Raw genomic sequence first — 27,664 nt, 5'->3', positions numbered from 1 at the left:
GGTAGCTGTAAGCCTGAAACTCCCTTAAATTGTGTTCTTTAAAAGATCTTTATCAGCTCCTATTAACTGAAATTAAAATGTCATCCTGAAAGGTTTAAAAAATGTAAAACTAGACTGTTAGCTTGAGGAATAATCGTCACTGAAGATGAAGACGATTGGCCCAGTTGTCCCAATCCATCTTCAGAAAGACATATATATATATTGATTTTGTGATGGGTGATTTGAATTGGCATTTCATCCAGGGTGTACCCTGCCTTGCGACTGTTGCTTACTGGGATAGGCTGTGGCTCCCCCATGACCCTGTACTGGATAAAATGGTTAGATGATGGACAGATGGATGAGTGGTTTGTCATTGTAACCTGAAAGAAAAATAGAAGTTAGTTGAATACACCGAAGAGAGGTTAGTTGAATGCACCAGGGTTTATTCCTTACGCATGCTTGATTGCAATCAGTATTTAGATTTCTTCAATAAATGCAGACCTAATTTGAAATTTTACGATTTTTATGAGCCTTCCAAAGCTACATAGAAATTTATACAGATGTCACCGCAGTCTCATCGCTTAACTCCTCAGATGGTTTGGGACTATTTTCAATACTAACCAAAGCCTTTTCTAATGTTCTTTCCCTGGACCAATGTAAAAAAGAACAATAGGATCAAGGGAAAACAAGCCTGTGCTTTCCCTAGTCCTGGCCATTCTACTCCCTGGCTGATTGCTATGACAAGTACGGGAGCACAGCTGATGCTGCTGGAGACAACTCTTTGTCTCCATTCCTTGAAATAGGTCTTCTTCATATCAGCAAAAACCCTTTCGTGCTTTGTGTAATACATAATTGCAATTGCCCCAAATTATATCCTTGTCCTCTTGGGCCACTGGTTAACAAATGCTTGCATTTGCGTGCATGTGCGTTTCTGCAGGGGCGACTAATTGAGGAGTGTGATGGCCTCGTCTACTAACAGCTCATTAGAATTAGATAGCCTTTTGATGTGCTGGTGTATAGGCCAGGAGGTTTCACATCACAGCTGCGGCCCTTTATTTTTGTGAGGTCTGTAATACAAGCATGTGCAACAGTGTTTTACAGACAGGATAGGGGTGGTTGTCAGGCTGGGAATGAAATGCATTTTGAGATAGAAAGCTTCCTAGTAGTGTGGCTGCCTCAGCTTTCATGAGAACATTGGTTGCGTAATGCTTAAATATTTACAGAAGCAATTGCCTTTGTAGTGGCAATAAAGTTCACAATGCTTTACTCACACATGCCAGCCTTGCTGAAAAAGACAAATCTCAAAGCCATGTTAGTTCATCTGGATGAAGATATGTCTGGCAGTTTCCTGTGAGTTGGAAATGGGGTTAGAAGAATAAATAAAACAAATGAAATTGATTTTCTTCATTTATTCTGGATCTAGAAAAAACAGCATTTGAATCCACTTGAACACCCATTTATTTAAAACCCTTTTTTATTAAAATGGTCTGAAATAACTTTCAAACGGAGACCTTCAATCACAATTGCACACAGTTTCAAGAAGAAGCCTCACAAAAAAACTAATGATTTTTATAAATGTGTCATTTACAGGCACAATCTGAATTTGTTGGTCACAATTCAGCCATTCTGTGCTTGTTTAATCTTCAAAGTGTTAATTACGTGATTTCAACCCAGTAATGATTTTTACAAAAGGGATTTCCTTTGAATATTCACCATGGAGAACAAAACAGAATTCTATAAAACCAAGCTGGGTCATTAAAAAAGGGAATACAGGTAATTTACTCAATATATTCTCTGAAACCTTTCTGAAACTCCAAAGCACCAAAAGGGTGATTTTCAAAGCTTTTTACTCCAGATTTCCGTAACATTGTTGGGTTGCGAAGGCCTGGAAGAGCCTATTCAGCCATGCTGGAGAAGCTGACACCCCCGCTTTGTTCAAGAAATGGCTGAATGAGATCCTTGAATCACTGAAGTGCTAACTAGCAAAAGGGCTGGATGAAGGCTGAATGGCCTCCACTCGTTCCTAAACCTTCTTATGTTCTTATGAAGTGGTGAGGGCAGCATACAACCTTCTGTAAAAGACAAGTCTTATAAACAATATAGAATTCCAAGCATGAAAGTTGTGATTTGTCATGGCAACCAAAAACTTAATAAGCCCTTATTGCGTAACATAATGAGAGCGTTGGTCTTTAAATGAACTAAGGACTGTGAGATACATCCATTAATACACAAGACATCAATTCATTCAAAAATAAAATAAAACAACATCTTCAAAATCTAAATGAAGCATTAAAATGCTATTCTGATCCTCTCTTGGGACCTGGGGTTTCTGTTGATTTCTATGTAAATGATCAGAATTAAAGCAGTTATAAGACATCTAAATGATTCTAGGCCCATTACCATTCTATACAATGACCAACCTAGAGTTGCCCTGGAAAGTTAATTTACCTCTGGCATTCAAACTATATAGACCTGCTCAATAACAATCCTCTCCTAATATTTAGCTATATGTGATTTATGTGAACTGCAGTCTAGTATTTCATCGGAACTTCATAATTACACAGTTAATTCAATCCCTTTGGATTGTCATAATACTTTGACAGTATTATTCATGAATTACCTGCAGATGATTTTTCACTGTCCTACTGCTCATCAACAATATAACTTCTTAAGAAAAAACTAAAACAGGAAACTTAATGAAGACGTTTATGTACATGGTTAGAAAGCTCTAAGGTTTGCAAAACCCTTCAGCTATTAGCTGAATACAATTAGCCTTAATAATCCACTATAAATGCAGTATTATAAATAATTTGTCTCGGGAGAACAAGATAAAATTATTTTAATAAATCTTACTGCAGACAATGAGGGAAGAATGAGGGAAGAAAGGTGGAACAGTTTTCCTCCTGTTGAGTTTTGGCAACTGAGTGCTAGCCCTTTTCCAGTGGTGATCACCTGAATTTCATCTAGGGGTCACCCTGTTATAATCAATGGAGTCAAAAGCTGAAGGTAACATCCTTTCCAAAATCACCATTATCTGCAGTCACCGGTAAATTAAATATTACTTCCTGTTTTGTATGAAACCAACACCAGTAAAGAAAATTAAACGTGTCCCAACCCTTCGCTTAAATATAAATATAAAAATAAATTAAAAAGTGTTTTCACACACACACACGACTTCCAAACATATTCTGGATGGGTTCTTTGAAGGTCCTTCAGATCGTGTATCTGATGATTTCTTCTTACAGTCTCATAAGTCATCATTGCTGGTCATTACCTGGTGAGGTTTAAAAATGGTCATTAAAATAGCAATGGTGTTAATGTCTTATTAATCTTATTCAATCAAACTGTGATGAAAAGCTTAATGTCATGTATTTTGCCCCCTGAATCCCAGAGAAATCTAAAATTTGATACGTCTTAAACCTGAGAAATGCACTTACAGAAAACAGCACAAACACCTTTCTCCTAGTGTAAAAGTAAAATGAGGTCAATTACAACGGTTAAGAATTCTTAAAAAGACAAACATTTACAGTTTGTCAGGTTAGATAGTGGGACAAACGAGCATAAACAAAATAAAAAAAAAACGAATTATAACGAAAGCACAGTTCAAGACGTTTCTTTCGGGAAGTTAATGGAAACAAGAAGTTCATTTTCTTTCAAAAGGTTCAAGCACTAAGTTTCAGATATTTGATGGAGAAAAGCACCGGCCAGGCTAGCATAGATTTCTCCATGACCACAGTCTTCCTGTGTACGTGGAATAGGACTTCAGTAGCAGCATCAAAATTAACGCTCTTAGATTCGGCCTAAAAAAAAAAATGAAGCTACTGTATGTAGAACAGTATGGTCAAACAATCTAATGATTGATTTCAAATGTATTGTTGTTTACCAATGGAACAGCTGCATTTCCCTTTTAAATGCCAATAATATCAGATTAGTTCAATCTTTTAGAAGTGTGTTCTAATATATTTATAATCATATATTAAACTATATATTCTAATGATATATTTAATTTAAAAAAAATTAAAGAAGTTTACAACTGTAAGGGATAAAAGATTGCAAATTTAATTATGAGTGACAACAAAGTTGGTGTTTCGTAATGTCAGTATCCTAAATTAAATTAAATGTGAAATTAATGTACATTTCATTTACATTAATGAAATGTAGGTGTAGTAAATTATGGCAAATTTTATTTGATGCAGAGATTGAATGAGACTAAAAAGAAACACAAGTTTCGTCTATGGTCAAAGAGATTTCTAAAAAAATCAAAATATCAAAATATATTGATTTCTATATTTAAGTATATAAAATAACAGGCATTATTGCCAAAGCACATAAGAAATTTGTATAACCAAACTGCAAAGCAGCTCTGTAAAGAAACTGAAACTTTCAATGAATTTCATATTTTAAAGTACAGAAAGTGCAGCAGTGCAAACCAGTTGCTGGGATAAATCTTCACAAATGAAACAGCGTCTTTGTGGCCACACAATTAAGACACCCAACTTCTGTAATATTATTATTGATTTAATTCCACCAAATCAATGAAAAACTCACACACCAAGAAACCATAAAAAAGCAATACCTCTGTTAGCGATTAGTCTGATGTCAGCTAAGAAGTGTTATTGCAACTTGTGTAACACAATTTTTAGAAAAGCACCCTGAATAAGCAGTCATACAATATCAATGACTCTCCACACAGTACTCCTTGAAGAGTGTTGAAAGAATGTGATGAAAGGTCAACGGCAGTTAAAATTTAACAAAGGTGTGCAAATTAGCCAACTAAACAAGACAGGCAAGAAGTACTTTTTAGAAGAAGTGAATTTTAAGGAGTGGTTTTACCACCTGAACACTCATGTTGCTCATTCAAGTACTTCAAGATCTACATTTTTTTTTTCAAAGCATCAGAAAGTACTTGTCAGGTCTGCTTTGTCAGGGAACAGTTTGCCCCATGCACAGTAAGTTTACAGAATTCTGTTGTGTTACACAAGTGTACTTCCTTGATGTTTTCAGAGCTATGTCTGTGGTAGAATACACCTCACTGATAAAAACCATTGTCCCACTCTGTAAACACTAGAAAATGCATCTAGAAAAAAAGTGATATGAGCTGTCCTTTAACACACACAAAACTTGTATAACTGTATTAAAACTTGGGAGCTGTGTGTATTAAAGCACCAAAGTGTAAGAAAAGGGAAAAAAAAAGATTTGCGAGAATACATTTCCAAAACTCAACATTTGAAGACATCAGTGGAAGCACAATTTTGAAATCTGAAGACAAATTAAACCAATGCTTCTGGTACCATAGAATCTCATGTATTGTCATTCATTGTTAAAAGTCACTAAATCAGATTCACTCCATTAATGCCCTAACTAAAGCCAAAACACTAATTTCCAATTACAATTTATCTTATTTCACAGTTTTATACCTATGGAGAACTATATTTACATTTAAATGTCTAATTTAAGGTGTATTAACCTTAAAGTGACCTACTGTTACTGAAAAGCATTTTTCAGAAAATGTAATATGTGCAGTTCCATTTAAATGAGCTCCAGTTGAATCCTGAAAATGACAAATTCTTTATTTCTGGGCTCTAATGCAAACTTAATTCTATAAAAGTCATGCTGGATTATAAATACATAAAATGTTTGATTAAGAGTCTTAGCTAGGGTTCAGTTCTTGTCATTGAAACTCAGACAAAGACATGGTGATACTCTTGCACTGATGCTTTCAATTAGACAGAAAGGCTTCCACAGACAGACTTTAGAAACAGACGTTGAGAAGTGTTAAAAACCAGTTTTAATTTTATTTTAACTATCAGTAAAAAAGGATGTAGTTTAAATACGACTGCTGCATCCTTTCAGTTTTCTTCAGATTTATTTACTTGTACAAATGGCAGAAAAGGAAGGCTCTGCAAAGCAAACGTTTGCAAAAAAAAAAACTCCCTGAGAATGGCCTTCTAAAACAGTTTGGAGAGTTACTAGATAGCCACTCCAGAAAATGAAAAGAAAAAAGGCAAAGACAGTTGTCAGAATGAAAACGGGCAAAAAAGCAAAATAAAACCGTGCCCAAGCAAAAAAGCAGGGTCAACTGGACTGTCGGTTTCTATACCTTGCTTCTGAAGAGGGGCTTCGCCCCTGGTCCACAGTACTCATTGTAGATCAGTTTGAACAGAAAGAGGTGGAAAAGCGTGATGAGAGACGCCACGCTGAACCAGAAGAGGAATGGCAGGCCAGGGTATTGCTTGGCCATGTGATCCTCATGGGCCAGGATAGCCTTCAGGTGCAGGGTGTGCCTCAGGTCCTGCAGGTGGGTCAGGTCTGTGGAGATGTAGAGCAGAGGCGTGATGGGTTGGGTCACCATCACGGGGAAGGTGTGCCCTTTGACCTCAGAGGTCAGCTCCACCGGCTCGTTCATGCAGCCGGCCTCACAGGCAAATAGCTTGACCGGCTTCTCCTGAGGCTTCACTGACACATGCAGGAAGGGCTTGCCTTCGGCGTCAAGCAGCACCGCCAGGTTGATCAGGTCTTTGTTGTAGTGGATGCCTCGCAGGGAATAGCTGTTGTGGAGGACATCGGGGTCTGCCTGGAACTGCAGGTGGTTCTCGGTGAACTGCAGCCCCCCAAAGCTCAGCACCATGCCCTGCATCACCCCGTGAACCCCTGCTGCCACCAGCACCTTACAGCCCCGTTTCTGCAGGGTCAGGTTCCAGAGGTTGACGAGCTGCAGGATCTGGGCGACGCTGGTGACCCGCGCTGGCCACAGGTTCTCAGCGTGCATGGTGGCGTGGCCACTGAAACAGTGGTCAGCGTAATTAAGGCTGGACTCCAGCCTCTCACGCTCTTCCACAGTGATCCTTTTGTCCAGCAGGGGCGCCGTGGAGGTGGAGAGGACGTAATAGAACGTGGTGTTCACCGTGTCACTGGACGGCGTGTGAGAGTCCATAATCTTTCTCATTTCCACCCCTGTGGAAGAACAAAGCAGGAAAAAAAAATATACTCACTGTAGATGCCTACCATTGACGTGACAATTCACAATACAAACAAAGGCATTTATAAAAAACAGAAATCCAGTTCTTTCAAATCTACACTAGAGGAAAATAACAAAAATCATTAAACATTTGCTTTGGCATTTCATTCTTTTACATCACACTGGACTACCCCAGGTAATGAGATGTTGACTTCAGTATGATTTTTAATTTCAGCTCAGTACTTGTTTCTCAAGAGTACCGGTATTTATTTCGTTTCACCTTTTATTTTATTACTCCTAGCAAAAATTAGAATTCTTCCAAATTCACACAAGTACATTTCTAACAATGCAATAATGTTTTCTAAGGTCCCCTCAAAAGCAGAAAAAGATCAGTTATCAGATAGTATATTACAGATAAGTCTGATATTAAAACATAATTTACCATTTAATGCGTTAGAAACACTGTATCAAGTCATGCGTCTCAGAGGGTTTTTTTTTCACTAGGTTAAAATGCTGAAGCAGGGATCTAGACATCTAAAAAACTATAACTTGGCCCATTTCCTAGAATAGTCACTGAGCCCATGTGATCCTGGCAATCGACACCAGCACACCAGGGAGAGGTCAAACTGAACACAGCATACAGCCTATTCATATTCCCCTACAAAAGCTTTAAAGTTCTAAAAATTAAAAAGTGGTGGGTTCCTGAATTTTAATATGGTACACCCAGAACTCAAACTTCAAGATGCTTATTGGAAACGACTTCATTACTAACATCGCATTTCAATTAAGTTGGTATATAGGAGAATATACATTATGCAGGAGGAATTTGTGAAGTATATTTATTAAGCGTGTATTTGTTCTCACTCATGATAAAGATCTCATGATAAAGTACAACAGAAGCTTTCTTCAACAGACTTGATCCTCTTACCAGATATAAACAGGTCTGTCCAGGCCTGCTGATGGTCCTGGTAGATTTCTTCCACACTCATTCTCAGCAAGTCCCCCATCTCCTTCTTAGCCCCGTCCCTCAGCCTGGTGAAGGTTTCTTCCAGCTTGGATGCCTCGATAGGCTCAGAGGTGTGGACCACCGACAGCACGTTCTCCACAAACTCCGTCTTGGCACCCACATGCAGCCGGCCAGCCAGTCTCTTTGTGGCCACTACCACCAGCACGATCTGCTTCTTCTCGGTCAGCACTCTCCCCGAGGAGAGGACGAACTCCTTGTCCTCCACCTTCTCCACGCTCGCCGAGAACTTGCTCCCGAAGGACGGGGAGGGGGCCAAGGTTTCGAAGGTGGCCGTCCTGTCGGAGGGGTTGGTGATGTGTATCCTCTGCAGGTAAACCCTGGGCCGGCTGCGGTGGGCGATGAACTCCTGTCTGACCGTGACACAGTCCCGGGTGGCCTGGGAAGGCCCCATCAGAGTGCAGCGGGCAGACAGTACCGAGCCTTTACGGAACCAAAGCATCACCGCCTCGGCCTCTGAGCGCTTCGTGGAAGCCTTCAGGCCCACCAAGGGCGAGTACTCCGTCAGATAGACTGGGGCAGACCCAGACTGGGCCGAGGAGATCCACAGTTTGTTGGAATCAATGTCCACCAAGAAGTGTCCATTTCCAACTACAGCAGGTACAACCACCTTACTTTGTGGGGATATAAGAATTCCTTCCCCTTTGTCTGCGACCTGCTTCCATCTCTGAATTTCTGTCTGCAAGCACTGGCCTGTTGCTCCTCCAGGCTCCCCTGAACTGCTGAAGAGCCGCAAAATACCATCTGAGCTGAGGTACCAGTATATAATGAAGAACAACAGCAATCCAACAAGAACTCTCCTTGCCCAGCTGCTCGACAAGAGCCCTGGCAGCCCCTTTAGTCTCTGCTGAAGCCACATTATAGCATATGTTTAATTCTAAAACTTAATGCAAAACCGATTACTTTTCTGTTACCAGTTTCTGTCATCCATCGTTTATTTTACAGGCTTCATCTACTCACGGGTATGTACATTTTTCCAACTCCCAGTATTCTTTGGTCAGCCATATAAATATATATTTTATAAATCCAAACTTCAACTAATGTGCAGCATCCCTCCAATGTTCACAGCACAAGGTACCTTGTATATCTACAGCGTTTTTCCCCCCAGTTACGATATCGAGTTTTCTTGGAGTCGAGTGCAATCTAGTTTATGGACAGTCTTCCGGGTTTCGAATTTAAATACATATAAAATTGTAGCGCTCTTTTAATATCGGTTTGACTATTTCACGTTCAGATTTGTTGAACATTTGAACCAAATCCCATAAATATCGACTGTTTTTTCATAGCGATTTTCATGGTCGGAGTACATTATAAACAAAATATATAAGCAGAGAATTTCTTACATGCTTTACCGCAGCGAAGAACTTCCTAAAGTTTTAATTCTGGCACATTCCGTGTTCAGTGCAAATACTCGGTGAGCAGATTAGCTTCGATTGAACTGGAGTTCCTTGCTGGAGCCATACCTCACCTCGTTTTATTCTGCAGAAACGTTTATTTTTGCGTGCGGTGCTGTATTTACGCAGAAAACTGCATACGGATCTGGTGTAAAAAGTCCAGATATCTCGATTTGCAATGCAAATTATGTAATCGCCACAAACGAATTACCCAACATTCTTCCTTTCGCGTTCTGCTAAAGTCCCACTATGTATTTTTTTCAGCATTTTGCTTCCTCGTAAGCTCTCCTTGAATCGCAGCCGCCTGTCCGTTTCCCCTTCCTTGTCAACGCTTTGCTGGTTTCTCCATTTTCACCAGGCGCTACTCCTCTTCCCGTCCCAGTTCCGACACTTCTGGAGTGAGTGCCGTAAACCGCGTCCAAAACAACAACCGGAAGTGTCGCAAAACACCCCCCCTCCCTTGGTTTTTACAACAATGTTTTTGTTTTCATAAGATGGTTTATGAACTTTGCTTCGGTACAAAGAAATTCAGTGTGAAGGTGGGGTGTGAATATTATGTAGCTGTGAATGGCAGAGTGGAGGGAAATAATTATTTTGTAATTAATATAGATAAAAAAAATCCCCAGGCCAATTGGCAGATGATCCCTTAATAATAACAGTTGAAGAGTTACTTGTAACTGTCACAATTTAGCAACATCTATCTTTTCATAAAAGTTTTATAAAGCTGGAAGCCCCAATTTAAAAACAAATTGTGAAAAAAAAGTTGTAAAGCGGGTATTGATATTAGATAGTTTTGACAATAATATACTGAGTATATTTTTCATGTAAATTATGATTATGATTTTGGGAAATATGTAAAACCAATGGGGTGAGGTTCAGTTATCTAGAACATTTATGCGAGCGTTGCATTAGAAAGCCTGTTGACAAAACAGATCAAATTAATAATACGAATATAAAAGGCTGGAAAAGTGCGGAGTGTTAATAATGAAACTGGCATGTTTTACAATAATGTTTTATATATATATAAAAAAACGTTTAAAGATTGATAGTTTCAACCGTGATTTGCTATCAAGCAGGAGAAAGTGAGGCGCTTCCGTGGCTGCATTGCATTAATCATACAAAGTTTTAGGATTTACAGCTGTTATTCTAGAAAAAAGGAACAGTCGCAGACATCTAAGGGTAACTGCATTTAAAAAGTGACAAATTGGAGTTAAAATATTAACTAAATTATTCCAGACTCGTTTCCAGATTATTTCTCAGGGGATGAAGCTGTGCACAACTCCCACATGTTTTTTTTCCCCCTTGGGCATAGGTTTCTGTCGGGAAAGCCACCCCCCTCTGGTGTGGACAGAGGTGTCGGGGTGGCTAGCGTTGCTGATTCGTGGGATCCCCGAGTGATGCGGTAACTCTGTTGTGGGTGGAGAGGAGTTCCGACCCCACTGGCTCTTAAAAAATCTGGTTCAGAGTGGGATGAAAACAGGGAAATCGGAGGGAGGAAGAACAGCTATTTTGAGGAAGAATAAGGAACCGAAAGTGCGAGCTGTAGGGAATCTGGAAATTGCCTGAAACGAAAGGGTGTAGGAAAGGGGAAAAAATGAAGACCGGGGTACTAATGCCGTTATGGGGGATTTTATTCACCGTACTTTTGGTTAAGGTGAACTGTGAAGAGCTGCAGCCCATACCAGAAGGTAAAGTAACGCTACCGTTAACCTGAAGAAACGTCTGGGGGTAACAGATTAGTTCGCGTGATTTCATCAGGATATGCATGATTGCATGTACACTTTCTGGAGGATGTTTATGCATTCTTGAAAGCTAAAGAATGCTTTGCAGCTTAAAAGGATATTAATCCTTTTAACTTTTAGGGAGGAATTAACCAACCACTACACTTCCTTGCTGCTTGCACTTTTAAAGCAACTCCCCCGCTCTAACTTCAGTAATTTAAGTAGATTTTTAAAATATTGCCTTCAAAGTTTCTTTAATAAAACGACAAAAAAAAAACACAACAGAATTTCATTTAAATCTTGGCACATACATTCGACGTGCCATGTACTGTATACGTGCCTACAGGCACGATCTTCATGGATATTTGGTATTTCAGTCAGTAGTATGGTAGCCGTCAAACGTTTCTGGACTTTTTAAGAAAACTCTGTAAAAGTGCTACTGTTGTTGAACTGCGGATCCAGGTACCTTGTTAATATCGTGAAAAACGTTGGTGGAAAAAGCCCATGGAATATTAAGTTTTCTCGAGATTTCTGTAGCTGCTGACGTGGATGTCTGCCTGCACAGCTGAGAAATGAATAAATTTTAAGCTAAGGTTGAAACGTGATCGTTTTTCTAGAGGACGATGTGTTCTAGTCAGTGTGGACTGCGCGGTGGGTTGGGTTTGAGTGGGGGCGTTTTGTGTCTGTAAACCGGGACGAAAGGTTTGCCACTGCCCGCCAGCAGCCCGGTTCTGATTTCCTCTTGCAGCAGTCGGTACATTCCAGCTGTGCGTCGGCACGCAGGGCTTTGTAGGGGGAACTATTGCTAAACGCATCCATTTACTACCTTGAAACAGTCTGATTTATAGTTGATGAGGTGTATATGTGAGATTTTCTCAATAGCAGACCTCTCTTTTGGAAAAACTCAATATTTCCTAATGAAAGAGAGCACATATCGCATTTGCGTTCATACAGATTGTTCAAGGGAAATGCATGTATGCGCAGGGGAGAGAGAAGTAATGTTGCCACAAGTGACACTATACAATATTAAATATCTCAACACTATATCCAAAGGTATGCCGATCCGTTTTGATAAATAAGGATGAGAGGGTAGTGCGACTCGAGCGGTGTATGAACTGACCAGGTGGCTTGTGAACCCCTGACCTTTCAGTTCGGTTCTTGGTGGTGGTTTGGTGAAGTATTTCACAGTGTGGTGGCATTTCAGGAGCCTCCTTGGTCTGCCTGCAATCTTGCCTCCCTGTGTCTGTAGCTGTTGCCAGTAAAGGTTTTCAAAGGTTCTGCAGCTCTGATGCAAGAGGATCTTATCTTCCTCTGCATTCTGGACTGGAGTTTTTCCTGGACCAGTATTTTTCGAAAGGACAAAAGACCATTCTTGGGGCATCCCAGGGAATTGGCTTGCATGCTATGACTGGGGCTTTGTACTAGATCCCCACGAGGCCATTGCTAAGATTTCTTTCCTGAATTCAGTCGGAGATTTATTCCTTCTTAGTTTCCGTTCCTGCACAAATGCTGTGTTGAAGACCTGTATGCCTTATTCAATGATTGGAATAAACAATGAGATGCTGAAAATGTTTGAATCTGTTTTCTCCTTATTATCCCTTAAGTGATTCAAAAAGTTATACAATAAATGTATAATGTTTATGGGTAGAGTTTTTTTTATGAGAATACTGTCATGCATCCACATTTGTTTTTTAAAATTCTTTTCAGAAAATCTTTTGGTCTTGACTGTTGCCACCAAAGAGACAGATGGATTTCAACGTTTCATGAGATCAGCCAAGTTCTTCAACTACACTATCAAGGTACAGGTGAACCATATGCGCTCCATTTACATTAACATTCTTAATGTAAAGCATCAGGTTTTCAGATTGTAATTAAAACAGTTAGGCTTTATTGCAGAAAAGGCTATTTCTATTACTCTGAAGGCAAGTGTTGATAAAAAAATAACTATATACTGCAGATGTTTTTTTTAGGGGATTTTATTTTTCAAGTCCTCATCCCTGAATCTACAATAATGTGAGATGATAATGAGTTTAGTGTACTACAGCCTGTGCCACCAAAAGGGTAGTAACAGAAACTAAATAGAACGATGCATTAGATAACTGTTGTGTAGTTGTTGAAATAGGCGGCCTTTAGTTTGAAAAGTGTTCTTTGGAAACGCAAAGGGTTTTTGTTTCATTTCGAAGGTGCTAGGAAGGGGTGAGAAATGGAGAGGTGGGGGCTACCTGACTCCACCAGGAGGGGGCCAGAAGGTGCGGCTCCTTAAGTCTGCTCTTGAGAAGATGGAAAAGGAAGATCAGATCGTCCTGTTCATCGACAGGTAGAAATTAAGCCTGTTTTTTATATAAGCTCCCAGATTTTCACCTCACTGCGCGATTAGCATGCTATCCTATCCCTAATTGGTATGCATAGTATCAAACCTGATTGCAGTGTTGCTTGGTTAGGGATAAGCATCAAATATAAGGAGTGCAATCGTCAGTATTAAGCAGTTTATTTAACACCACTAATGCAAAGGACATCTCTTTCAGATTACAAGATGCTAACATGTCATACAGCCTTTCAGCATCATCAATATACCCATAAGAAAGTTTTAAGTTGACACGATGTAAACGATGTTTGATTTCGTAGTGGTAAATGCATGAGATCAATGGGAGGGGGCTGACAGTCACAGTCTTGACTCAGTGGAACGGTGTTTCTTCACATGTGGGCAGCTATGATGTGGCCTTTGCATCGGGTCCGAAAGAGCTGCTGAAGAAGTTCCACCAGACTCGGCACAAGGTGGTGTTTTCTGCGGAGACCCTCATCTGGCCTGACCGCCACCTCGAGGACAAGTACCCGTACTTCAGAGAGGGCAAGAGATTCCTCGGTTCAGGAGGCAAGTGTCAGGTCTTGCTCTTTAAAGATTTCCCATGCATTTGAGTGAAAGCCATAGACCGGATTCTGGAAAGGAAGCTGAGGAATCTTCTGAATTTGAATTAATTTGCTTATAAGCTCCAATCAGAGTTTGACATTCCTCTTATATCATGTACTTTCATTACTAGTTGAACTTTGCTGTGTGTTAATAATTAATTCATATTTTGTGGCACTTTTACAGCAAAGCTCAGAGCCAGTCAGTAAATGTCTGTCTTTTCAGGCTTCATTGGCTATGTGTCCAACATTAAAAAGATGGTTGAAGACTGGAGTGGAAAAGACGATGACAGTGACCAGCTTTTTTACACCCAGATTTACATCAACCCAGAGAAAAGGGTATGAAGAGCCTGCAGCTACATTCATTTTTAGTTTTAAATTAAGTTTTACCGAATTATTTTCAATGCTGTGTCTTCTAAACATGACTGAATGTAGTTTATGATAATATATAATATGTATTATAATATATACTAGCTTTTCTCTCAGCATTTTTTCTGTCTTCACTTTAATTTTGAGTTTGTTATTCTTTTTGTAAAAATTGACTGTGTAGTAAATTATTGTTTTACTTTTTTCCCAGAAAAATATAAACATTACTTTAGACAGCAAGTGCAGAATATTCCAGAACCTCCATGGAGCTTTAGGTAAGGCTGTTGTAAAGGTCTTTAACACATTGTTTCGTCTTTGGTAATAGCATTGCACAGATATTATTTAAAATGGCAACACTTCAGTTTAGGTATCGGATATGAGTATAAACTATTAAAAAGTTATGAACTATACTATTAACAATTACGAATTGTGAATAACAAGCTAACGTCTTCAAATCACCCTGTTAAGATTCATGTTGTGGTCAAGATAAGGGTGTTACTAACATTTAATTAATCTTCAGTAGATTTACAGTAGATTCTCATTTTTGTTTCTGTTACTCAATTCATGTACATAACATATTCAATTTACAAAACATTTATAAATGACATTTACAAGCCTAATCTGCAATGCGAAAAAAACAAGATAAAAAAAAGATTTGGTAGAATTTAAACTTCCTTGTGACGTTAAAAAGCATTTGAAAAAGTGGAACATTTACTAGATTTCCCATTTATTGATCCAGCTCTTTAGGAAAAAGATGTAGTTGATCCTAAGAATCTATCCATATTGTGTGGTAGGGAACAAAGTCTGAAATAAGAAATAGTAAGAGGGGTGAACACATAAGCATTTTAATAGAAGCTATCCAAGTTTTTTGTGCTAGACATACTTATACAGTATCAGAAAAGAGCATTTTCCTCATGGGAAACTCAAGGTTCTGCTACTTTCATTTGCTTTGCTTACTTTGGGTTTGGGCACTCCAGAGTTCCTGGGGAATGTCCAGAAACTGTCTTAAGACAAGCCATCTTCATTGAGTTATTTTTTTGTCCCTTTTCGAACGCTGGTTTTAAGACCCTCACAGAAAAGGAAAAGCCGCATTTGTTATTACAAAGATCTGAACACCTTCATTTTTTTCTGTGAGCCTGACTTTACTGAGCCAGCGGTCACTACTTTCCTGGAAAGCTGCCCAGCAGTGCTGAGCTGCAGCAGTGCTGCTGGCTGGGGCTGCGCTTGTGCTTGGAATTTATGAGTTTGCTGAGAGATGTGTGTAGACACACGTAGCCTTGGTGCTCAGTAGGAGTCTGCTCCAGCACAGGCGTTGCCTTTCAACTTCCTTTTTACTAGCGAACAGATACTTATTATCAGTTATTGAAGAGGGAGAAAGAAACAGCTGCCTGGGACTGACGTTAATTAACTTGGAGCCCACTGAGATCTTACAACTCAAGACTCTAATTGCCTTCTGTTAGCAACTAATTTCATACATCTTAGAAGTAATGAAAACTGGATTCCTCTTTTCCATTTTGGACCCAAAATGATAGGCCTAGTGTTTTCTGCCTAAAATTAAAAAAATAATAATAATTCTGTTTTTTGTGGCATATGGTCAGATTTGCTGGTGCAAATTGTCTAACAATATGTCTATTATTGTCTTGCAATATATGAATTACATAGTTCCAAAGAATTTTCTGTGACCTATTGCTTAAGTGGTGATTGACTTGAACAAGGCATTTTTCGTAGTATAGTTGTAGGTTCAAAGACATTAGAGTAAATGCAGTGAATTACAAATGCTGTTTGAAAATAATCCCTTGTAGACATGCTTGTAGCTGTTGGAACAAAAGCAAAGCAGATTTTATTTTTTGTTGAAGCATTTTTAATTGATCTAGGGAAAATAAACTCGTATCCAAATATGCATGCTTATGAAAGCAGAAACGGGCATTAAACAGGGATATCAGTTAGCGTCATGCAAACCTATGTCTATAAATACATGAATTGGTAGTGGTGAGTTTGAAAAGAAGGTACTGGCATTAAATCACTTGTTTGTGCACTAAAGGTTTTGTAAATTTACTATCCTCAACTTTCAGTGGATGTTGTCTTTATTCTGAAATTCCAGAGGACTTTTAACCTGAAATAACAAAACAAAGCTCTAGAAAGAAAAGCAGAACGTGTGGAATGGCCTTAGGTGTTCTTAGGTATGTAATCACTGGCAGCTTTTCTCAGTCACAACACAATAGGTATCAGCCCCTAATTATGAACCACTCCCTTCTTCGTTTCCTTGACTGCTGAGGCTGCTCCTCCTTAAATTGTGCTTTAGTCTATTTGATGATTCCTTGGTTGTGCCGACACATGTTTAATTTTGCTTTTTATTAGTATAGCATATAATGTGTAACATTTACCTTTTCCACTACCTTGTGACATTTAAGAAGACAAAATCAAAGGTATTGAACATAGTGACAGTTCCAGTATCCTTTTGCTTTCTTCCATGTACCTGTTTTACGTCCAGATGAAGTAGTATTGAAGTTTGAGGACGGTTGTGTTCGGGCCAGAAACGTCGCGTATGATACACTGCCTGTTGTTGTCCATGGCAACGGGCCTACAAAGGTACAGCTCAGAAGTATTAATTCCAGCCTCAATCACAGTTCTGCTGTAGATAAAAACTATAAAAAAATATTTTGTTTCCTTCACAAAGTTGACTACTTCTTTGTTTTAAATTGTCAGTCATTAAATCAGTAACATTTTATTTACAATTGCTGCTGACACTGTGATGAAAATGAAGGTGGAAATGGCACAACTTTCTTTGCTTTGGTAGACACTTCTAAATACAGTACCTTGTTTCTGCTAAATAGTGAATAAAACAGTTTAGTATCTGTGATTTTATGCTGGTGCTCAGTAAACTAGAAATTCAATCCACTCACTCTGTCATTTATTGATAATTAAGGTCTTTCTTTTCTGAACTGTTACCTGTGTTACTTAGCTCCAGCTAAACTACCTTGGTAATTACATCCCACGAGTGTGGACCTTTGAAACTGGTTGTACTGTGTGTGACGAGGACCAGAAACCTCTCTCTGGCCTCAAGGTAGGCATTACTAGGTAAAATAAATCTTGTGTTTTCAAAACATTCCTTGTATTGTGTACTGGCTAATGCCTAAGTATTTTTAGTGGTTCTTTTATACCTTATCAACAGAATAGAAATATTATATGTAACTATTTGGCTTAAAAGAAAATTATTTTGATTTAGAAAGTATGAATGGATGTAAAAATTGAATTAGTTTTCATATATTGTTTAATAACAATTTTAATTCTTAAATGTTGTTTTTTTATTATAAAGGAATGAATGGCTTTGGGGTTTTGGTGATCTTTTCTGTAAATGTGGGAACCCAGAAGTACTGCATTCTGCAGTCTGTTTCATATTCACAGCTTAGAAAGTGCCTCATTGTTGATTAAAGCATCTGAAATTTCCATTGCAGTTATTTATTTCTCTTTTATACAGGAGAGCGAATACCCCATGGTCTTAGTAGGGATCTTCATTCAGCAACCAACTCCCTTTGTGACGGTGTTCTTTGAGCGTCTGTTGAATCTCCAATACCCCAAAGACAGGCTTAAGCTTTTCATATACAATCATGTGAGTGTGCAAGCAGTTATTTACTGGAGTAACAATGTCAGATATCTTCATAACCAGAGAATTATATTTATTTGCAGTCATGTGGTAAAATTCAAAATCTGTGTCAGCCTTAAGATGTGTAACTATAGTAGTACTGTATATATAATACATAAAATAATAATAACAACTGATTTTTAAATATATTAATACGTGTTAAACTAATAACTGTCTTAACATATTTGCCATTTTATTAAGACAAATCACAAAAGCACATTTTTGTATGTATGGAAGGGTATCTGGTAAATGGTAAAGGATTCACAAATTACTGTTCAAGAATTGTCCTCCTCAGATTAGTCCACCCAACCTTTTTTGTAAAAAGAAACCAATGCTCTTCAGACCTTATTTTCTTAGATATGAAGGTTTTTCCATATTTTTCCATACAATGTAACAATAACATATGTGTGTTATCAGTCTTCATCAATATAAGGCAGGAGTTATCAACACTGAGTCCAGTGTTTTGTTGTAAAGAAAAAAAAACAACTAAATCTTAATTGAATTAGTTTAACACTTCTTCCATAACTTAAATAAATATAGAAAACCTGCTGTATTCCTAACCCCCAGTAAAGAATTGAGAACCCAGGGTCCAAATGAGTGTGATGGTAAATACTGTCAGAGCTGAAGAGGTGCCAGGAGAGGAAAGTCCAGAGCCCTCTAGTGTCTAAATAGTGCAAACACAGCTTTTCTTAGCCTGGCGTCTTACAGTGTGAGCAGCAGTGCCCTTGGTAAAGCCTTTATGGGATTGATTTTCATCTGTTGCATAATCTAAGATGTTACTGTTTGGACTAGGATCACAGAAATTAACCCATGCGAGAAGTGATCATGCTTTTCTCATTAGGAGTGAAAGTACCCAGTTATCTGCTCTCAGACAGCACCTTTTATAGTTTTCTGGTTTGTGGTTTAGGAGCCTCATCATGAAAAGCAAGTCAAGTCATTCCTGGAGAATCATGGGACAGAGTATCGCGCTGTGAAAGTCATTGGTCCAGAGGAAGAGCTGGACAGCGCAGCACCGCGGAATTTGGGAATGTACGTTTAGTGTCAGACGATCACTTATGAAAACATAAAATAGTTCCTAAAAGCTAAGTGGTATATTGTTAGTTCAATGCCACTTATGACTTGAATCCTAAAAATATCTTTAAAATGCATTTGATCTTATTTTGTCTGTTTTCTAGTTGTTTTAAAAATGTGTAAAAAACTTTAAAAACAGACAGGTTTATTAAGAGCAACAAACATCTATTTGTCATCTTAAGTTCATGTCATGATCATCCATATGGTGTGTATTTTGGTGTAATTTTGCTTTAGCTATAAAGCTTAGATGCTTAGCTAGACTTTTTTCTTTTATTAACCAGACACTTACTGTGTGACACCTGCATGTGCTTTCTTTGTACTGAAGTGCATCACAGTCCTTAATGGTTCTTCGTGATTTCTTCCAGAGACGTGTGCCGCCAGGACACGGACTGCGAGTATTACTTCAGTGTGGACGTGGAAGTTGTTGTAAAAAATGCAGACACCCTCAAGATTCTAATTGAACAGAACAAGTAAATGTTATTTTCTCTATTTCACATGTAACCTTAATCTGAGACTCCATTCAGTTCATATGTGTATATATAGAACATAATCCCTCTTTTGGTAATTTCAGTTGGACGTCATATAAAAGCATTAATTTGTTAGAGAACATCTGGCATCCATAAAGAGTAATTGGCTACATGTTGCACCCACTGCCCTTTACAAGTCTGCCTGTGGGTAAGAAATGATGGGTTTAGACAGTTAAATGGATGAGTGTGGATAGAGGCGATACACAAATTATATCAAAATAAATGCAACTGAGCAATCTTTGTTGTTTGTAACGCAGTGTATTTGCACCCTTTTCCCCCTGAAGGCCCATAATAACCCCGTTGATGACCAGACATGGGAAGCTGTGGTCTAATTTCTGGGGTGCTCTTAGCGCAGAAGGGTATTATGCCAGGTCTGAGGACTATGTGGACATTGTTCAAGGAAGGAGGGTGTAAGTTTAACCATTTAAATTATCTTCCTATTATCTGGTAAAAAAATAAAAATACAGTATATTTATTATGCAAAGTACAAATGTCTGCCAAATTGGACAAAAGGACAGTTTCAATATGTCATATAATATTGTCAGTTCTGTAGGGGGTGCTTTGATTTAATTTTTTCATGTGGTTGGGAAGTTGTAGTAGTATACATTTCTCAATTAGAATAACATAAAGATGGCAGGATTCCTATTCTTTGTCTTAAATATCATTTGATGAATAATACAACAGTACTGACTGCTGTACTGCATTTCTCTGGTAATGTGTTTCCTGCTGCAGAGGGGTCTGGAATGTGCCCTACATCTCCAGCATCTACCTCATCAAAGGCAGTGTCCTGAAGTCAGAGCTCCTGGCCAAGGACCTCTTCAGTTCTCCCCATCTGGACCCTGACATGGCCTTCTGCCACAATGTGCGAAACCAGGTCTGTACTTTCAAGAGGTTTGTCTTAAGGTTGCTACAGATGTACAGAAAGAATTGCCACAAGAAAGACACCCATCTTGGGATCAGTGGGAAATATAACTAGCAGTCAGACTACCTGGTCGTGAGGCCCTGTTGTCAAGCCTGTCAGCTTTCTCATTTAAAAGATCTAATTTCCTGTTCACTTTGTCACTGTCTTAAACAAAATGATTTTTGCTTTAAGAAAATGGCTGGGAGCTGGTACATGTGTTTAATGATAACTTCTTGAATATGATGTGCAGAGATATACAGTACTGAGAAGAAAATGGAATAAATTATGCCCTTACACATGTTTGATATTTGCCTCTCATTGTTCGCTCAAACATTTTCCCTCAGGGAGGCTTCATGTATGTTACCAACAGACATGAGTTTGGACACATCCTTTCCACTGAAAACTACCAGACCTCTCACCTACACAATGACCTTTGGCAGATCTTTGAAAATCCTGTGGTAAGAGCAAAGGAACTTTCTGCAGTGTCGTTGCTGATGTAGTGCTCTTAGATACTTAAAAAAGCAGAAACATAAGTGAAAGCAGGTGCAGTTTTTACTGTATTCATAAAATGCTGAAATTTGGGTGAAGGATTGTTGAGTCATAGTTTGACCTCTCAGCTGTTTGCAACACATTCCTACAGATACAGACACTTTATCACCAGTGAGTACACCAATTTGCTCTGATGTTTCTAACTTCTACTCTATATTATACACTTTTACAAAGATTACACAGGTTTTCTGGTAGGCCAATGCCCAAGTGTATATGTTTCTTAACTGCTCTTTGCTTTCACATTATAGGAAAGAATAACACTGAAGATCTGTGTCTGATAAAATCTTAAAAGTGGAACTTAAACCCTGTCTGTAAATCGGTTTCCTTAGTCTGACCTTCTCTGATTGTTTGACAGGATTGGGAAGAAAGATACATTCATGTGAATTACAGCAGGATGATGAAAGACAAATTAATAGAAACAGTGAGTATCTGTCCCCCTCTGTTTATCTAGACTCCTGGGTTTAGATTAGCCTGCATAAGCTGTATTTGGCCTCATTAATGAAAAATAGTTCATTTTTCATTAAATCGGACTGTTGTTTTCCTTAATTGCTTGCTATGGTTGGAAGAACCCTTGCTTTCAAAATCACAACATGACAGGTGTTTATTTTTTAATCTGGGGATCATTACCACATGGAACAAAAAGGAGTACTCATGTTAAATTAATAAAATATACAATTTAAAAAAAAGTACTGATGTCATCATAACTAACATGTACAGCAGGCAGTAGTGTTCAGTATCGCAGGCAGTGAATCCCAAACTGAAAAATTTCTCTATTTAACAGCCATGTCCAGATGTTTACTGGTTTCCAATCATGACTGATGTTGGCTGTAATCATCTTGTTGAAGAAATGGAACATTTTGGTCAGTGGTCACATGGCTCCAATGAGGTAAGTTGACTGGTAATGTAAGCCTAATACATGGACAGTATCAAATCCTACGTATCCTAAGTATCAGTAGAAGCACATCCTGAGTGTGTTTTTTCACGGATGCTGTATTATCAAAGATTTTCAATATATTTTCAATGATGGTGCAGACTTTATACATTTGTTTTTTTAACCATTAAAACATTGAATAAAAAATAGGATATTGTTTAATTGTTATATCTAAATAATTAGAGGTAAACTGAAAATCTGAAAATGACTGCAGAAAACTTTCAGAAGCTTTTGAAAGGACTCTTAAATGATAAGTATGAATCTGTGGTTCAGTAGATCAGTTTCAAAAGTAAATTTTGTTTAGAAGGTAGCATGCAGCCTAATCACTATTGATTTTTTTATCTGTCCCTTTCCAGGATACTAGGATCCAAGGGGGTTATGAAAATGTGCCCACAATAGACATTCACATGAATCAGGTTGGCTACGAGAGGGAGTGGCACAAGTTCTTGCTAGAGTACATTGCTCCAGTTACAGAGAAAATGTACCCAGGCTATTACACCAAGGTAAGCCACCCTGAACACGGAAAATTTAGTAATGGTGTGTGATAATATTCTTTGTATTCATATATTTTTTTATTAAATTCATACTTCATACAGAAATAATAGTTCATAGTTCAGCTTTAACATTCTTGTGTGTATTTACTCAGTTTCCTTTGCAGAGAAAGAAGATCCACAAAACCACTTATTGTAATGCATCTCTGCAGTAAGTGCTTGGAGTGCCAGAAAGTTTTTAAAAATCACTTGTATATTCTGAATCTAGGCTGAGGAGAAACCGAGGTCTTGATAAAAAAAATGCTTATACTTTTCAGTTTCACTATACTATGGAAAAAGTGTGTGTTTTTCTGAATTTCTAATCATTCTGCTTAAGTCTTAGAAGGAAAACCCAGCATCCCAAGAAGTGTTAGATAATTCTGAGTTGTAAATCCAAAAATCATTTTTGTTTTACAGAACATCAAGCTGTACTAAACAAATCATGTTGCAACAAGATGCTGCCAAAGTACACTAGAGCAGTAATATATCAAACTAGCAATTCCCAGTCCTCCTCCTGGACAGGTTTCATTCTGATTCCCACTGTGCCCAAAGTCTTAATCATTTATTTTAGCCAAATATTGCCTTAATTGTTTTAAATACAACAGGTCCAAAGTATTTGATCATCGAAATCGTGTGTTCACGATATAAAACCCTCGGACATTTGTGAGGCCAAACAGAGTCATTCCATGAAACCTTAAATACACGATTTCGTTACTTTAAACTGCAAGACTGAATCAACTGCTTTGTCTTGCGTTTTAGATTTTACAAAGTTATAAGAAATAAGAAAAATGGTTTGATTGAAGAAAAACATGCATGGCATTATCAGACAGTTATGCCTAGGGTGTTTTTCTGGTCCTGAACACCTGTGGATGTAGCAGTATTGTGCTTGTTGCTGACCTACATTTCTTCTTTTGGACAGTGTACCTCTTATCTCAACTTTGTGGTGAGGTACAAACCTGACGAGCAGCCACTGCTCGAGCCCCACCATGATGCTTCCACTTTTACAATTAACATAGCTCTGAACAGCAAAGACACTGACTATCAGGTAATTGAGTACACAGCTGTACCTACGCAGAGCACGTGGAAAGCCAGGGTCCTTATCTAGAGTCCAAAGATGCAGGAGGAGGTGTCCTGTCAGTTCTGTCTGTCTTTTTCTTTTCTGGGAATGCCAGTCTTGGAACCTTTGCTGGTATGTTTTAGGTAAGGGCCAAAGCCGTCATGGCTGCCTTGCTTTCAGCTTGAATGCTGCATGTCTCCTTTTGCATTATGCTGCTGTTGTCTCTCTTTGCAGGCTCAATTTGAACTGGCGTTTGTAGTTAGGTATAAACCAGATGAACAGCCATTTTTAAAGCCTCATCACGATGCGTCCACTTTTACTATAAATATTGCTCTGAACCAAGTTGGGATTGATTACGAGGTGAGTTTGAAGCTCTGTGGTCGCCATGAGTCCATTTATCCTTTTCAAGCCCATATTCCCACAGCGAACAAGGCCATCTCGCAGAATTCCTGTGCGAAGAATTGACGCGGTTTGCTCTGTGCGATATGGGCATAGGAGCTATGAATTTTTAGATATAATTAAGAAAATAACACAAGAATAGGATTGGTGTACGCAACTGGAAAAAATAGAAAAGTTATTTACTGAAGATTCTAAACCAAGGTGACCTGGATAGGTCTAACTACATTGGCTGCAGCATGTTTTATTAATACGTTATTGTCTGTGCTGTTTATATATCACATTCACTACCTTAGTAAATGCTTTGGAACTCCTGTGCTTCAATAGATAAATTCTGAGAAACATTAATGATATTAGTTCAGGTGGGTTGCTGTGTCAGCATGTGTAGGCTGCAAAGGACCAAGTAATAGGTTTATTCCATGCTGAAAAGAGAACACATTTCGGCTGAGGAGCCTTCTGCAGGTGTCAAGACACCTGAAGAAGGTTTCAAGACTTCAGGTGACACCTAAAGAAGGCTCCACGGCTGAAAGGTTTGTGTTTTCTTTCTTCTCTTTTCAGCATGGAATAAACCTATTACTTGTTCCATTAATGATATAAGCAATGCATCTAATATTTGCACTATACAGATTTTTTCTCTCTCAGCATTTCATCTTGTCCTGCTTTGCACGTTGGGTAAATGAGGAATAAAACAAGCCTTATATTCTAAGACGTGGTGTTCTTATGTGTTCTTTAGTAATACCCTGCATCAACTGCAAAGAAGAAAAAATAAGGCTTCAGTGGGTTACTGCACATGTTTTTTATCTTTAGAGAGTAGAGTCTGAATTCAGCTGTAAAGTAATTGGTTAGGAGATGTTTTTTCGTCTTGCCCTAGCCTTGCAACAACTTTTAAAGCAAAAGTGGTTTGCAATGTTTAGCATGCTTTAACATGAAAGAGAAACAATGAAACTACATGATATGTGAAAATAGGGATAATTGAGCCGACAGTACTTTTTAATGACGTTCAAAACGAAACTCGGATAGCTTTTTATGACCGTCACATTGGCACCAGCAGGCAGTTTCCACTGAGTTTATATCCACTCTCTCGGTAGTCACACCCTTAGAAAATTATGCGTTCAAGTGCTATTTTACTTCATTCTCATGACGGATAATTCAAGCCTGCTCATATTCTAATTTGTGTTTGTGGGTTTGAAATCTGTGATGGCTGTTTCTTTAACCTTGTGGGCCAGTAGCTTACTGTTACCATTTTGTTCTTTTTGCAAAGGGTGGTGGCTGCCGGTTTCTCCGATACAACTGCTCTATCCAGGCCCCACGAAAGGGGTGGGCCCTGATGCACCCAGGACGCCTCACACACTACCACGAAGGCCTGCCCACCACCAAAGGCACAAGATACATTGCAGTGTCATTTGTTGACCCTTAAATGAACAGAAATCAAGTTTATGTATTTTTTTAATTGTCTGATGTTATGTGTTTTAATGATATTGGTACAGAGTTAGATTGAGGAATAGCGATATTCTGATGTAAAGAAACCAGATTACTAGAAACTGCTCTCTCGAGGAGATGGGGAGGGACAGGCCACTTGTTTGACCTCCATTCCACAAAACGGGTCAGACAACTGAGTGAGGCAATGTGCTATATCAGATTCCATTAAGAGACAGTACATAAAATACTAGTAAACCAATGAATATCTCTCGATCTTTTCAGGTTGAGGCTGTGGAAAAATAGTCTGCAGTCCTTAAATAAGAGCTGTCTGCCAAAAAGTTTCAATATCATTTATATATGCTAACACCATATAAAGCCTTAAAACAGATTTACCAAAAAATTCAATTTTTAAAGCAGTGTACATGTTTACATGGATTTTACTTTTGTTTACTGTCGCAACTCTATTGATGAATGAAATCTGAATTCTATATGTAAAAAAACGGATTAATTTGATGACTGCCAAAATGAAATATTCAGAACTGTTAAATGTAACTCATTGGTTTCTGGAAATTATGCCCTTCTGTATTGTGTTAAACGTGTATTATTTTTAGACCAACCACACATTATTATCATGAATTTAACATATTTTAACCATCTGGACTTGGAGAAAGTGTTAAGAAAGTAAAATGTTAGCTTTATGTGTATTAATATATACAACATCACATTCTTCTGGAGTGAAAAGATGACATTTACTGTAAGACAAACTTCTTAATTTTTTAATTTTAAAAACAAGGTACTGCCCTTCCTTTTTTTTAAAAAAAGGTGCAAATATAAATTTGTTTTAACTACTGATCAAAGGTTAATTTGCAAATCCCTGCCATTGTTGTGTAACATGCGCTGAATTGAACAAACGATTGTTTTGAAAGTGCTCTTAATTTATTTTTGGGGAAAAGGAAGCGTGTTCATTTTATACGTCTTAACAATACTGGAAATTGGATTACACAAGTAATATGAGAACTATGCAGCATTTGACTTAATGACTTTCTGGAGCCACATGTTAATAAACAATAATATCAATAATCAGTATTCAAGGAAACAGTAAATCACAAATTGCTGGCCATTTATACAATACCTGTGATGCATAGTGTTGTGTTGTATGTCACATCACAAATATGATACATTGAATTTATCAGACCTATTGTTAAAATTTTGGATTTTGCTGATTCATTTTACACTGTAACTGTAAAATCATGTGGCTTGTAAGCCTCTCATTTTGCCCTACAGCTCAGAGCAGATTGGCAGGAAAAAGGGAAATTAAAAAAGGATTCTATGAAGTTTGCAAGTGTTCTTTTTATGCATTCAATCTGTCAATAATTCAAAGTTCAAGAAGCCTTGTTGAAGAGTATAAAAACGATAGATAAACTACATGAAAACCCTCACAATTTACTAGTATTTGTCTCTGGTCAGGACGAGGATGGTAGACCTCCTAGGAAAACTAGATGGCTGTTGTGCCGGTAAAATAGTAGGTGACACTTGTCCCTCTGGAACAGAATTTTCACACCAATGCCCCTGACAGAGACATGTGTGCAGTACTGCCAGGACTGTACATAGTGGTGTTGGGGGTCCCTATAGCCTATGGACGGCTCTGCTGTAGGAGACATTACTGTGAAGTCCTGGCTACTCGATCATCTAATAAAATCCCTGAAGAACCTGTCATACAGCACTTTTCTCAGCGTACCCCATGGCACACTGGTGCACTGCTGGCTTTGTTAAAGAAACGGTAAAATTTCTATGTGGCAATTTCACCCTAGTGTAAATCGTTTTCAGCACAATGGTAATGATGCCCTTGATGAAGCCACAAAAAAGTTTTGCAAGTGGCACCTGCAGCAGAATTCTTAAATTATATGGTGGTAGGCACCAGGTTAAATACAGGGGTGTGTTAGCTCTGGTGTTCTGGTGATTTTCATTCTGGGCTTTCCATAACCTGACCTCCTTAAAGCCTCTCTTAATTCAATGGGTGAAGTAATAACTCACTTCTCCAGCTGATCTGTTATGTGGTATGGCTGTTGGCACATAATGGCTGTCACAGCACCTAGGTGAGTGCTGAACGGTTGTTTGTAAGCTGTTAGTATGAGCTTAAAAACACAATAAATTATACATCTTAAACCTTAATGGCCTGATTTTTTAGTTAAGTTTGTTTAGACATAAAACAAGAAGAACTGCCACTATTGTAGGTCATCATTCACATCTGACTCTGTCAAGACAAATTCTTAACAAGTGTCCACCTCGATTCT

General features: G+C 38.3%; 2 protein-coding genes across 5 annotated transcripts; one reads left to right on the top strand and one right to left on the bottom strand.

Moving 5' to 3' along the window:
- Window positions 1-1,373: 1,373 nt before the first annotated feature.
- kiaa2013 (KIAA2013 ortholog) lies at window positions 1,374-9,749 on the bottom strand. Its single transcript, XM_088938269.1, has 3 exons — window positions 7,866-9,749; window positions 6,080-6,933; window positions 1,374-3,253 (listed from the first exon to the last, which is right to left on the bottom strand). The coding sequence occupies exons 1-3, from the start codon at window positions 8,818-8,820 to the stop codon at window positions 3,227-3,229; spliced, it is 1,836 nt and encodes a 611-aa protein (XP_088794395.1). The 5' UTR covers window positions 8,821-9,749; the 3' UTR covers window positions 1,374-3,226.
- A 70-nt stretch (window positions 9,750-9,819) lies between these two features.
- Window positions 9,820-26,704, top strand: plod1a (procollagen-lysine, 2-oxoglutarate 5-dioxygenase 1a). 4 transcript variants are annotated; one of them, XR_016094599.1, is made up of 21 exons: window positions 9,820-9,894; window positions 10,668-11,043; window positions 12,784-12,875; window positions 13,260-13,393; window positions 13,785-13,948; window positions 14,207-14,319; window positions 14,558-14,621; window positions 16,838-16,935; window positions 17,309-17,410; window positions 17,825-17,956; window positions 18,897-19,018; window positions 19,426-19,530; window positions 19,872-19,997; window positions 20,320-20,461; window positions 20,833-20,946; window positions 21,393-21,458; window positions 21,819-21,923; window positions 22,325-22,471; window positions 23,418-23,698; window positions 23,790-23,915; window positions 25,213-26,704. XR_016094599.1 is itself a non-coding variant. In XM_088938268.1 (21 exons), the coding sequence occupies exons 2-21, from the start codon at window positions 10,950-10,952 to the stop codon at window positions 25,366-25,368; spliced, it is 2,328 nt and encodes a 775-aa protein (XP_088794394.1). In that variant the 5' UTR covers window positions 9,820-9,894; window positions 10,668-10,949; the 3' UTR covers window positions 25,369-26,704. The 4 variants fall into 4 exon arrangements, 3 of the variants coding, with proteins under 3 accessions (XP_088794394.1, XP_088794392.1, XP_088794393.1); XM_088938268.1 differs by having other exon boundaries at window positions 23,418-23,543; XM_088938266.1 differs by lacking the exon at window positions 23,418-23,698.
- Window positions 26,705-27,664: the final 960 nt, after the last annotated feature.

Source organism: Atractosteus spatula, chromosome 20 (assembly GCF_055471065.1).
Source record: "Atractosteus spatula isolate fAtrSpa1 chromosome 20, fAtrSpa1.hap1, whole genome shotgun sequence".
NCBI lineage: Eukaryota > Metazoa > Chordata > Actinopteri > Semionotiformes > Lepisosteidae > Atractosteus > Atractosteus spatula.
Note: the sequence above shows the minus strand (reverse complement) of the source record. Positions and strands in the feature narration are given on the sequence as shown.